Below are 14,520 nucleotides of genomic sequence, written 5' to 3' on the forward strand. Positions count from 1 at the left end.
GTTTTTAAATAATAATACATTATTATTTTCAGTATAAAGAACTCATTTTTGTACCACAGTCCAAAAGTCCAATCTTAATTATTGTTCTAAACTCTCCTAGATTTTTACTTATAAGAGATAATAGGAAAATATTTACTTACATATAAATTTTCTGTATTTAAATAGTTAAAAAAGTTACCCTGCTGAACATAAGTATCCCCCATAGATTTTTTAATAAGACAGGTTGAAAGTGGTATGCATCCAGCGATTTTTGATGACTCTAACAAGGTCCTCCATACACCTTGTGGGTGGACCTCCTACGCTATCTTAGCCGGTCCAACGTGCCATAGAACTTCGAAGTGACGTTAGAATAAGATTAGGGTAGGGAGGAGGAATTTGACTAGGATTTGAGTAGGATTTTAATTAACAGGCACATAAGGCTAACGGGATTAAAATCAAACTAAAATTATAGTTGCTGTTTCATTGTCTCTATTTCAAAACCTTAAGGCTTTAGTAGTCATCTGTTCAGCTCACTATGTGGCCTAAAATATAAGTCATACCAAGCTACCTAAGCACAATACAACTAGTAATCTCGTATAAGAGATTCGTGGTAAATAACTACCAATACCACACGCCAATAAAGCAATTATATGAAAAAATCTCAAAAATTAAGTTTGAAGCAACTTTACATATATTTAAAAAAAAATTACTTGAGAATCATACATTCTGATATAAATTTCACAACAAAACATATTTATAATTAAAGCTACAGACATAAATTACAATTAAATGTTGTCAAAGCAAAACACAATAGTCCTTTGAATTTAAAGTAATGTAAAAACAAACTTAAAAGCATTTGTGCTTGCATTAGTTTATCTATGGAGTATCCAACTGGCTGGTTTTAAAAATAGTTAAAACAATGTAATATATTTTGCCTCATTTTAGTAACTTATAGATTTTTTAATTTAAATTTCTCAAATAAATATTAATAAAAACATAAATAAGATTGTATGAACCATGTGAACATTAAAACGCAAAGGAAATAATAACATTTGGTTAATCTTTACACAGGTTACTGCAAATTACCACCACACCCTAGCGTAGAATACCGATGTCTACTGAGAGATAATACAGGAGTTGAGGGCACCAGACCCTGTCGAGAGTACGAGCCCACCGGCACCCTGGTACAACCACTCTGCAGGGCTCCCAACTACTACGCATCCGGAACCCTCGGCTTCATGAGATGCATTGAGGGCAGTTGGGACTACATCGCCATCTGTTCACCAGGTTTGGTCAAAGACGGCACTAATATAACGATTCTTATAAAAGATAAGGTTGAGGTTCATATTGGTCAGTTCCAATATACAACAGGTAACTCCCAGGATTCAAACCAACCAGGTACCCCACAGCCAGATTGGACACTATCGTCTACCGGCAGACCTATTTGGGTACAGCTGGCCACAGAACAACCATTGTTTCAACCGGGGACAGCTAAGCCGGTCTGGCAACAGATTAAACCGGTTAAGCCAGCTGAATCAGAAAGCACGGACTACGATATAGACGAAGGCGATTGGAGAATGGGTGTAACATCTAATAAGGCTGATAAACCATCAACAGTCGATGTTCTTGTTAAAAATAATACATTGGTCGTTAATTTAGACAACGGTATTATACACTTTAAGAATAACTAGTAAAAATCTAATAAATCTGACGCTAAATATACAGGATGATTGTTTATAAGCATAAAAGTTTTATAGGGGTGAAATTTCACTTTCTGTTAATTTATGTATGGAACACCTTTTCCGAAAATCAATGATCACAGAAATAATATAGTAAAAATAAAGTATTTTGAGAATTTTCCTAGAAGAAATAATTATACTGTCGCAATCTAGTAGAAAAATTAAATTAATGTAATATATTTCAGAGTGATCACTTTAAACAGGGTGATTGTATATAGATGGAAAAGCTGTAGAGCTTTTTGCTGGAAAGAGAGCAATACTTTCACCCCTTTAAACCTTTTTCACCCTGTATAATTATATGGATACAACCATCAGTCAAGATGCGCCTTACTATTATCAAAGGGATCGCAAAGTTCTAGCAATTTAGTATTAAGTATATACATCGCCATTGATGCCGGAAGGTACTTGAATGGCGACCATCCGGTATACGCGGCGTTGGTAGAGCTCCCACTACAAACCGACCACACAGTAAAGATCGTGGTATCTTTTGGGCGAGACCTAAGCCTTGCAGTGGGTGTCTATCTAAAAAGAAGAGTATCTTGCATAAACTAATGTAAGATTAAGAAAAGGACCAATATTTAGCCACTTCCGCACATGCAGTGGTAGTCGTGCAATGAAATGCACCGCCCGCCAGCCCGCTGATAAATGCGTAACAACACAGAGTAATGACTCTGTGTTTGACACTAATCGGTGTAACATAACTCCTGAAGATACCCCGTGGAGGGGTGAAACACGTGTTGAGTAGTTTGTTGGTGGCGGTTGTGTGATTCGCATTGTTTGCCGCATACGCATTTGTCAGCGGGCTGGCGGGCGGTGCATTTCATTCACGACTACCACTGCATGTGCGGAAGTGGCTAAATATTGGACCTTTTCTTACTTAGGATGGACTTCCGCGAGGTAACGCTTGATTCCATTAAATAATGTAAGATTAGTGAGGAAAGCTAGCCGCGTCTTATATATATACATCGCCAATTTTTTCACATACCAAAATATTTATCCAATGACTCGATTTATAATCACAGTTACCTTTAAGAGGCTCTCTAACATAAAAATGGTGAGCTTTAATATGTTACAGTTCAAAGGCTTCGTGGTGATACTATATACATAATAGTGACACCATTGACATTCCAGTTTTTTTTTGTCATGACAAATGCACTGAGCCTGTTGGCATTTACAGTTTTACTGGGTTCGTTGTTGAATACTGAAGCCATTTAGCATAGAAATATTAACAGTAAAAGCTCAAGGGACCTCAACAGGAACCTTTATTTTACTTACATCAGGGGTGAGCAACACGCGGCTCTCTAAACATGATTATGCAGCCCAAATATGCATTTATAAAATACATATGTTTTATCAACTTTCTCTCATCAATATATTGTTGTAAAATTAATTACATAATGGTGGTACATGCTAAACCGAAACAATCAATTAATAATAACGACCGATCAAAACTAAGTCATACAATATTTGAAAGCTACATATGTATGTATATGCTTGTATCAAAAAAATGTGCCAAATTTCTCATCAAAATGTTCAGATATGTTGAATTTTTCCGTAATTTTCTTTACTTTTATTTTGCGTTTAAATTTGTACATTCCCTTATTTAGTTTTCAAAAAATAAAGATTGTAAATTATTATTTAGTTTTACATAATCGCTGCCAATCAAAACATTTTAAAATTTAAATTGGATCGTTGATAAAAAAGGTTGCTCACCCCTGACTTACATTATAGGATTTGGATATCGTCAAACTCTTAGATTGCTTTTAACGGTCGCTCTATGGAGTAACTGGAGTACCTAAAAGCTTGGCCATCGAAATGACAAAGTCAAATATGGTGCAAATATTTACATTTCACAATTTTAACATAAGGGGAAGAAAATCTAATAATAATTTAAATAGTTATTAGTAAGGCATCATTAGTGAAAACAATAGCTATTTAGATTCATATTTGATGTACAATATGTTAGTTTAATTGAGCAATAATAATAAGAAATATCGGAACGTAATGACTTCGCCTTGATAGTGTCAATATATATAAGAAAAGGACCAATATTTAGCCACTTCCGCACATGCAGTGGTGAAACAATGCGAATCACACAACCGCCACCGTCAAATCACTCAACACGTGTTTCACCCCTCCACGGGGCATCTTCAGGAGTTATATTACACCGATTAGTGTCAAACACAGAGTCACTTGTTTGCCGCATACGCATTTATCAGCGGGCTGGCGGGCGGTGCATTTTATTGCACGACTACCACTGCATGTGCGGAAGTGGCTAAATATTGGTCCTTTGCTTACTTAGGATGGACTTCCGCGAGGTAACGCCTGATTCCATTAAATAGTCAATATATGTCTTAGTGAATATTTCGTCATTGACGACTGCTAATAAAAAATGTAGTTTTAAAAATGTTCCTAATTTAGTTCCTTTGTCATCTGTATACTTAGTTGTAAACATATCAATTTTTATTATTAACTAGATAATCTAATAGGCGTTTTCCTGTCTTAGCTATAAATATTCAATTTAAATTAAAAAATAAAATTAAACGATTTAAAAAGATAGTAAAGATAGTGTTTATTGTAATGCAATTATGTTGAACATTATTGTCTGTCGTATTATCTGGTAGGTAAAAAAATTAATATGTAGATAAAATACTATTTATCTATCGATATCTAAAGAAAAATATCTTAAACATTATTAATAAAAATATATGAATGAATTAGATAGTTCTGTTATATTATATATTGTGGGGCTTTTGAAATACTTAAGTCTATAACGACATGGTTTAAGTTTTTCAACTAAACCTACTTTATTACTTATTGGGACTTATTTACAGTTACTAAGCACATTCGAGCCGTTACATTTATTTAACCATATTAAAATTTAATAGTAGCTTAAGCCATGGAGATGGTTATACTCGGGATCGAAACACGAATGTGGAGATTCGTAAACGAAAATCACAGATGTAGCCTGGTGAATTGGGTAGTTAAAGTAACAGAACTAGAACCTTAAGGCTTTAGCAGCCATGACATTTGTAAGCCACGTGGCCTTCCCTCTGCCATCTCTACTTGCAACTCCAAGGTATAGTTACTGCCTTATTGACGCTGAGAGGAAACCTTGCTCTAAGCTGTCGAATGAAAGTGTTAGTGAACGCGTTTAGTATTCTATTTCATCATCAGCGGTAACACCTTCACTGCTGAACATATGACTTCCACATAGGGTTTCAATAGGACTGCTAGAAAGCTTTATCCGTGAAACTAAGGCTCTATCAGTTTTTTTGAGTATCCTATTAATTCCTAGTGATTTCATGCCTTGTTTCATGATTGTTGACATTAAAAGAGCCATGTAAACATAATCTCGCTATAAGTTTTGTCTCACCTTTGTCTTTATTGATAAAGTAAGAAAAGGAACACGTGTTTCATCCCACCACGGGGCATCTTCAGGAGTTATGTTACACCGATTAGTGCCAAACACAGAGTCACAGGCACTTGACGGTGGCAGTTGTGTAGTTCGCATTGTTTGCCGCATTTGTCAGCGGACTGGCGGGCGGTGCACTTTGTTGCACGACTACCACTGCATGTGCGGAAGTGGTTAAATATTGGTCCTTTTCTTACTTAGAATGGACTTCCGCTAGGTAACGCCTGATTCCGTTAAATATTCATTGCTAAAGGTCTTGATAGACAAGGAGTAATTTCTTTCTCGCCACCTGTTCCTATGTTTAGTTTCGTGATGTCCTGCAGTTTGGTGTTAAGAGTCAAATTTGATCCGACTAACTGATAGGATTAAAAGGTTATAGAGCGGCGATCAATGGTAGACCAGGTGGACCTGGAGTCAAGTCCGCGGAAGTCGTTGGATGTGGACTGTGGAAGACCAGGCATCGTTGCATTAGTTGGGGAAGGCCTTACAGCTGACATGATGCCGAACTGATGGAACTAGACCTCTAAGTTGCACTCCACTTTTCCAGTCATCATCAGTTTTTCGAAATTTTGTATATCCTTCGTAGCTATTTGACAATTGTACAAACTACAAATCTATGCTATTATAGATAATATATTACACTATATTTAGTAACATACAACATCAGTACAAAAGAGTTCTTGAAGGCTATCTTTATTCATAAGTTTTATCGTATTGTAAAAGAAATATTGTAATGTATTTAGTTAATGATCATTAAATAAATGTGCCAAGAAACAGGATGGACGATTGTAAAAAAATCTAAATAAAGTTATATATACACACAAAAGAGTTTTCGTTCAAAGCCCCGATCCTCCATCCTGTTTACAAATGCATATTGTTAGAACCTTCATCTCCTGTCTCACACACGCACGCACACACACACGCACGCACACACACACACACACACACACACACACACACACACACACACACACACACACACACACACACACACACACACACACACACACATATATATCCTCCTTTCAACTAGGGATTGTGGATCCGAATGAAATCCCCCCTATTACCGAGAAGGAGCTAATGGTAGCATGCGGTAGGGTTGGAAACAACAAAGCTCCGGGACCGGATGGGATCCCCAACGTAGCTCTTAAGCAAGCTATTGTAGCAACACCAGGAGTCTTTTTGGAGGCCTACAATAGCTGCTTACTGGAAGGGACCTTTCCTACCGCGTGGAAACGACAGAGACTGGTACTTCTCCCTAAAGGTAAGAAGCCACCAGACGAGCCATCGTCATACCGACCCCTCTGTATGCTGGATACTGCGGGGAAAATACTAGAACGTATTATCCACAGCAGGATCGAAGCAGCAGTTGAACCCCACCTAGCTAACTCACAGTATGGGTTCAGAAAAGGCCGGTCTACGCTAGACGCTATAGAGCAAGTAGTCAATATAGCAAAACTAGCAGTGGCTGGGAAAAGATGGAAGAGAGGCTCGATAAAATACTGCCTGGTTGCCACCTTGGACATTAAAAACGCCTTTAACTCAGCAAAATGGGAGGTTATCATGGGGGCACTTAGCTCACTGAATGTACCTCTATACCTACGTAAAATAGTCGCTAGTTACTTCTCTGATAGGGTCCTCATATACACTACGGAAATCGGGACGGAGGAGTACAAAGTCACCGGAGGCGTCCCACAGGGGTCAGTACTAGGGCCACTTTTGTGGAACGCTATGTACGATGGACTCCTAAAGAAACATTTACCCAGCGAAACTAAACTCGTCGCATTCGCTGATGATCTAGCAGTCGTTATAGTAGCGAAACACGTGGAGGAAGTGAAGTGGGCATTTGAAAGATCCTTCCAAATAATCACCCTGTGGATGAAGTCAGTCGGACTAGAACTGGCTGAGCAGAAGACGGAAGCAGTGCTCATTACTGGCAGGAGAGTTGCGGAGACCATCACACTCAATGTCGGCAGCTGTGAAATCGCAACTCAACCAGCTATACGGTACCTTGGAGTAATGATCGACCATAGGCTAAACTTTAAAGATCAGGCTGAGAGAGCAGCAGCGAAAGCGTCTCTGGTGACAGCTAAACTCTGCCGACTCATGCCTAATGTCGGAGGTCCCAAGCAAAACAGAAGGAAGTTATTAGCGTCGGTGACTACGTCAGTGCTTATGTACGGAGTACCCATATGGTCCGACGCACTGAGCAGACAGGAGTCCCGACGGAAAATCGCCTCTGTTTATAGAGTCAGCACTCTACGGGTAGCTAGCGCCTTTCGTACAGTATCGGAGGATGCGGCATGCGTGATAGCAGGTATGGTTCCTGTTGCGCTTCTTGCAGGCGAAAGAACTGATCTGTACCGTAGCAAAAAAAGCAAATCAGACCCAACTTCAGCTGAACTTAGAATTCGGGGAAGACTGAAAAGCTTGCAACAGTGGCAATCGTCCTGGGATAAGTCGACGAAAGGAAAATGGACGCGTAAGCTAATACCAAACCTAGAGCCATGGGTGAACCGAGATCATGGAGAGTTGAACTACTACCTGACTCAGATGATATCCGGCCACGGCTGTTACCGAGCGTATCTCCATAGGTTCAAATACGAAGATTCCCCTGACTGTCCTAATTGTGTCGGAATTATTGAAGATGCAGAGCATGTCTTTTTCGTCTGCCCCCGATTTAACGAAGCCAGGAGGTCTTGGGAAGAAGGTGTAGGATGCAAAATCTATCCTGAAACTCTGATAGCTACAATGCTATCCTCGCCTTCGGCCTGGGAACTTACGAGCGCGTACTGTACGACGGTGCTGAAGGAGTTGCGAAAAATAGAGCAGGAGCGGAGGAAGTTGGCCTGAACAGCCACTCTATCAGAGAAAGCTGCGGCTAAATCCCCCCCGCGAAGTAATGCCTAACGGCCATGCCGTGGGGACCAGGGATACCGAAGAGAGAGGATTGTTTTTAGTCGGTATTGATCTAGATCGAGTCCGACATACGGGGCACCAACATCAGGCCCTATGATACGTAAAAGTATTTTTAAACCTCTATAAAAAAAATATATATATATATATATGACTAATCATACTAATGAATTGACAAATGGGCTTATTAAAGTTAAAAATCGTCGAAAGACGGTGGTCAAAGACCAATTCCAAGCTCAAATCTCTTTGAGAGGCCTATAAACATGAGGGCGACTAAAATGACGATGATATTTATATAGCCGCACTGTGTGTGCCGGCCGCTTCGAAATCGAGGTCGGCTCGTGTATCTCAGAGGTAGTCAACCCTCCATCATTCTAGGTAGAAGTGGATATTGCGGAAGTAATTCCAACTTCCGCAATATCCTGTCACTTCGTTTCCGTTTTCCGAGATAGTAGTAATTTTAATAATTAGCCAGGTAAAAGTGTCCAATCAAGTCGAGATTCGGTTCTCAATGACGTTCTTTAGTCGTAATGCTTATCAGGTATTATGTACCTTGAGCCTAATCTCACAATGGAGTAATAGCTTCTAGAAGACTCGAGCATCTATCTTAAGTTTTAGGCTGAACGCCCTCTGTGATCTTACCTTAATTTTTCAAATGCCACTTGGGCAATAATACAGTTTTTTTCTTATGAGGTAAGGTATCATAATAATGATTCTCATTACTGTTATTATTTTCGATGTTTTCTTTAATTTTATTTTTAATCAACTTAATCGTCTTATAATACATATGCGTGCTATCTGTTCTCAATAATATATGGAATTCGGAATATTGATATTTCTAACTATAACAGCATTTAGTTTTATGTTTAGATTAATGTATTAAAGTGGGAAGTAACGTGAAGCAATTATACATAATAAATAAACGGTAACAGATAAAGCATCGGTCTAGCCCGGCTCGATCGCAGATCTACAAATAAAATTAAAATAATCAAATACATTAAAATAAATTAAACCAGTACAAATGTACTCGCAACACACAACAATTCGTTATACATCATGGCGTCGGGTTATTCGGAGAAATATAAAAACAATTGCTGACTTAAATTTTCCGTTATACTATCGTGCTACTCAATTTTGCCGTATAATATTCTCCGATGATTTTATTAGTTTTATTGACATTTTAATCTTGCTTATATCCAGTTGAGTAACTGAAAGCTTAACTAAAAAAAAAACGTTTAGTCATAACTATTGTAAACTGTATTAATAATACCGACGTAAACTATCTCGTTGATAAATTTGATAAATAAACAAATCGAAACTATTTAGCTGTATTAATTTAAAAGGATTTTGTCATAAGGTAACTTTGGCGTCAAAAAATTTAACATACTCTTAATATTGGTACTCTTTACAGCATATAGTCGCCCATTGCAAGGCATAGGTCTTCCTCAAAGATATCTATAGGGGATGTATCATAATCGCCCACGCTTGACAGGCGGGCTGGCGATGGTAGTGTAGTATTATGGTATGCAGAGGACGCCATCTTCTGGAAATGTATTTTTGAGCAGGGGCCAATCCTATATAATTATTACGCAAAGTGTAAATTATAAAAGATTGCATCTCAGGAATTGAACCCGCGACCTATGATCGCAAGTCTCAGTCCTCTAGCACTAGCTGTTATATACTCGATTTATCAGTTCTTCGTTAATTCAAGTTTAATTACTAAATAAATTGCGGACTCAACCCAGCGACCATTTTTACTGGGGACTCCCCGCAACGAACAATTGTTACTCATTTGATTATTAACGCCATCTATCGCCACACACCGAAGTTATAGCATTTTAACATATATATCTTGATTAGAATTTTTCTCTCCTCTAAAAGTGTAGGAGTCAAAATACTTTTACAATTTCTCACGTAGCATTCAAATCTTAATTATAGTGCAACCCACACCGCTGTACCGCTGTATCACATGTTAAGTACAATAGTTAGCTGTTTATATGGGAGATGTTCACGCCGAACATGCTTCATCAGTAAGTGTTGTTCAAAGTTATTGAAGTACATATCTATGTATGATTTAGGATGAAGGAAGTGCTGTTAGTATGCGGCTCTTGCAGCGTGAGCTTTCGACACAGAGGGCTACGTGAGCTTATCAAAAATTTATCGCAAAATTACATGCACACTGATTCATGATTTGATCTCCAAGAGAAATCCCGAGCGTAACGTTCTTCTTGCTTCTTTGTGCTACTGTGGAATTACTGTTTCGTACCATACTCCAGTTTGTTTTCTGCACATTTACACATGTTGACATCTGTCCGATATAGCTTTTCGTAATTTTTGTCCTTGTTTACTTTACTTTATTGGAGACAAACAGTAACAAAAGGCAGTAAGAAATTACAAACTTAGAAATATAAAATTAGTTACAATTATTACCTTATAACTATCTCACTAAGAACATTTAATGATTTAAAGTCAAGCAATAACAAAATAAATAAAAACATTACTAAACAGGGATCAAAGATCCAGCGCATTCTGCATATCACACCGCAATAATTACGAGTCACAGCAAGCCGTCACGTTCCGATAAGGTTTAAATTGTATTGTGTGTACTCAATAATTTCGAACGAAATTGTTTTTTAAAAGATAGCACGAGAATGTATCAATATCAGTTATATATGAATTGTGGAGGTCACACATCCTATATAAGGGTGCATGTTTACCGATATTTGTCTTAGCTATTGATAGAGGGATCTAGAACGCGTTGTTGCAGGAATTAGAAAGTTTACCTGTTCTGTCTAATATAAGAGAAAATTGTAGAATTTTTATATAAATTCTATGTTACGTTTTGTTTTCATAAACAAATTTACTATTGAAAAATCCTAGATATATCAAAAACTTTAATATTTTCCGTAACTTACTCTGAAATTATTTCTGAATGTCTACACGTATTTTCAACTGGCCGATTTCACTTATCGTAATTATGAAACCTATTTATTCTTACGTCGTCTCTCTCTACTGAGAACCGTGACCGTTTTTGAAGTCTGTATCGCTTTATATTACACAGACTGTCACGTCTTCGGCGGTGTGTATTGCTTCAGCTGAAAAAGTGCCAAGTGCCTGCCAAGTGTCTTTTTAAGATCTTTCATTCATTCCTGTGTTGTACTTTTCATTCTCTTCCATTCATTTCTCTGTTGTCCTTTTCATTCTCTTTCATTCTTTTCCATTCCTTGTTACCTATCATACATGGCCTCACTTCCTTCGCTTACCCTTCAGAATACTGTAAGAAATCTAAGTTATTTTTTAAATTTACTTTGCAATTTTTATATTTATATATGTTTTATTTTGCATCCATTATTTTATTATCCCTTACTATTGTACATTTCTATATCACAATTATTCTTATGGTTTTTCACAGTTTATTTGCAATATTTATCTCTCTGTTATTTACCGTGTTTTGGAGCTGACCAGCACATGAGGCTTCGCCTCCTTTGTAATCTGTTTGAGAGAAAAAGTCAAAAATTCTCTATGTGCATATACTGAAATGGCACGCGAGGACACTAAGTTCTATCAGTTTCAATGTTTTGTATCATCAAGTAGAATATAAACTAACCATTTCTTCCAAATTATCTGTTATACGTATATTAATTAATAAAACAAAGTTATTGTAGGTAATACATATTGTATTAGATGTTTTATGATTCTATTTATTGGTGAATTTTGTTAATTTTTTATACTTCTTTTTTAAGAATGCGGCAAGATTACACCAGAGGGTGAATTCCTGATCATCGAAGGTCGCAACGCAGTACGCGGGGAGCTGCCGTGGCACGCCGGCATCTACACGAAAGCAACCACCCCGTATATGCAGATATGTGGCGGCTCCCTGGTCAGGACCAACGTGGTTATATCTGGTGAGCACCTGATTGCGACCTCGCGTCATATAAATACTGTTTTGATTTATGGTGTAATATCAAATTTATAATAATCTCCGAAAATATGATCATGTTTCGTAGGTCAATTATCCACTCTATAATATTCTTTTCAATCCACTCACTCTCTCTTATCTCAAATCAAAGTTTCAATTTCTTCATGATAGACATGAGAGGTCTTTGAGATCATCAGATAATCTGGAATTCAAAATACCGGCGCATTCTTCCTCGTTTATGGCCAAATCTTTCACCTCGTAGGCCGTTCGATTGTGGAATGATTTACCACTGAATATAAGACGTGCTAGCTCACTACCTATTTTCAAGAAAAAGGTTAAGCCAACCATTTACTAGACCTATAATTATCTATCTCTTAATTCATTTCTTTTTTTCCCTTGTTTCTTTCTGAGGCAAGTGCGATCGAACCAATACTGATCGAAGTCAGAAGTTTTTATTTATTATTGTATTATATTTATAATATGTATTAAATCTTTTTTATTATAAGTATATATGTTATGTACGTATGTATGTATGTATGTGTATGTTTATGTTCATTTGTTTGTGAATATGTATTTTTTGCACACGTAAACTACCCTTTATTAGTACTTTTACCTTTTCCATACATACCACCATACATACATACAACCATAGGGTTGTCTGTAAGAGATTGCCTTGTGTGATAAGACCGCCCATTGTACTTTTTTGTATATTATTGTAAACTTATTAAATGTATCTTATCGTGTACAATAAAGAATATTAAATAAATAAATAATAATCATCGCAAGCCTTGTAAAAAGGTTCTAGGTTACCCAGAGAGCTATGAATAAGGCTATGCTCGGAGCTTAGTTGAAAAATCGAATTAGAAATGAGATCCGCAAAGGAACCAAAGTAACCGCTGCAACTCGAAGAATTGCTCATTTGAAGTGAAAGTAGCCGAATATATCACGAGCCGGTAACGTGGCGTGGGTACGGCTCCGAGAGGGCGGTCAAATGACTTAGTCGAAGTCGCTGGAAGTCTTTGGATACGGGCAGCGCAAGAGCAGTCGTTGAGGCTTCTTTAGAGAAGGGTTATGCCTTGCAGTGGCCATCTCTCGGATGATATGATCATAATGAATCACCATCATCATGCATGTATGATGTAAACTACATCCAGCGTCTTCCCACGACCTTAAAAAGGTCGTCTGTTCAACTTATAAGAACTAATAATAATACAGTAATACCCCGCTTTACGCGACCCCGTTATACGCGGTTTCACTATAACGCGAATTGTAAATTTCGCGCTCAAATGCCTCGAATTACTCGAAAGAGTGCGTATAAATATAATGTAGTCATCAACTTCTCTATGGTGTCTTGACCATCTGTCAAACAATTAAAAACAGTGTTGGGTGTTATGAACGTAATCAAAAAACAATAGATGTATTTTTCCGTAAAAAATAAGAGTGTTTTGCATAAAGTGTTCCTAGAATTAAAGTGATTGATTAAAATGATTTGTATTTTTTGTAATAATTTTTGACTATGTTTAATCATAAACCTCGTTATACGCGAATTTCAGTTAACGCGATTTTTTTTGGAACGTATCCCTCGCGTAAAGCGGGGTATTACTGTAATGCCGTATTACAGACCCACTAGGACTATGAAGATTGTTGAAATATAATTTAAGAGTTAATATTGTGTCCATTTTAGCCGCCCATTGCTTCTGGAGCGATGTACAAAAGCAGCGACCGGCCTCCAACTACGCGGTGGCGGTTGGCAAGCTGTATCGACCTTGGAACGATAAAGTGGACGTTGACGCGCAGCGGAGCGACGTGAGTCTACTGCCTTATGTTTCATATATTGTCATATTTAATTGAATCAGGTGTTACCTTGCGGAAGTCCATCCTAAGTAAGAAAAGGACCAATATTTAGCCACTTCCGCACATGCAGTGGTAGTCGTGCAACAAAGTGCACCGCCCGCCAGCCCGCTGATAAATGCGCATGCGGCAAACAATGCAAATTACACAACTGCCGCCGTTAAATCACTCAACACGTGTTTCACCCCTCCACTGGGCATCTTCAGGAGTTATGTTACACCGATTAATGCACGGAGTCCATGTCCATGAGTCTCTGTGACTGCGGTGCACTTTGTTGCACGACTACCACTGCATGTGCGGAAGTGGCTAAATATTGATCCTTTTCTTACTCATATATTGTCATTACATACACAGCTAGACAATGGCTTCACTCGGGGATTCCCAATAGTACACGTTGAAAGACGACTTTAATAGTGTCTTGTGGGTGGATATCACACACTGCACTTGCCGGTACCTCACTCCGGAATCTTAAGGCCTTAAAAGCAATCCGTTTCGCGCATTATGTGACCTGTTCACGGCCATTTTAACTTGCCGGGACATATCCGTTACCTTCCATCGTTTCCGGATCTTCGTATTCCTGTCCATAAATATCACTATACTTGCACATTATCAATGTAAGCAAAAATGAATTCCATGTGCTAAGCGTAAAACTCGCAGACGTATTATTCAACTTGGCAAGTTTTTGTCATATTATTGCTAAG

The 14,520-nt window shown here is 37.9% G+C and overlaps 1 protein-coding gene across 1 annotated transcript in view; it reads left to right on the forward strand.

Annotated features, from left to right (window-relative positions):
- Positions 1–14,520, forward strand: part of LOC137926399 (modular serine protease-like) — a 41,338-nt gene that overhangs the window by 21,221 nt on the left and 5,597 nt on the right. The window contains exons 10-12 of the mRNA XM_068770001.1: positions 1,051–1,266; positions 11,793–11,954; positions 13,653–13,774. Of these exons, the coding sequence (XP_068626102.1) occupies positions 1,051–1,266; positions 11,793–11,954; positions 13,653–13,774 (500 nt within the window). The remainder of the gene's footprint in view (positions 1–1,050; positions 1,267–11,792; positions 11,955–13,652; positions 13,775–14,520) is intronic.

The sequence above is a fragment of the Battus philenor genome, unplaced genomic scaffold (genome assembly GCF_028537555.1).
Source record: "Battus philenor isolate CCGP_79_NKW_IND1 unplaced genomic scaffold, ilBatPhil1.0.hap1 SCAF_29, whole genome shotgun sequence".
Taxonomy (NCBI): Eukaryota; Metazoa; Arthropoda; class Insecta; order Lepidoptera; family Papilionidae; genus Battus; species Battus philenor.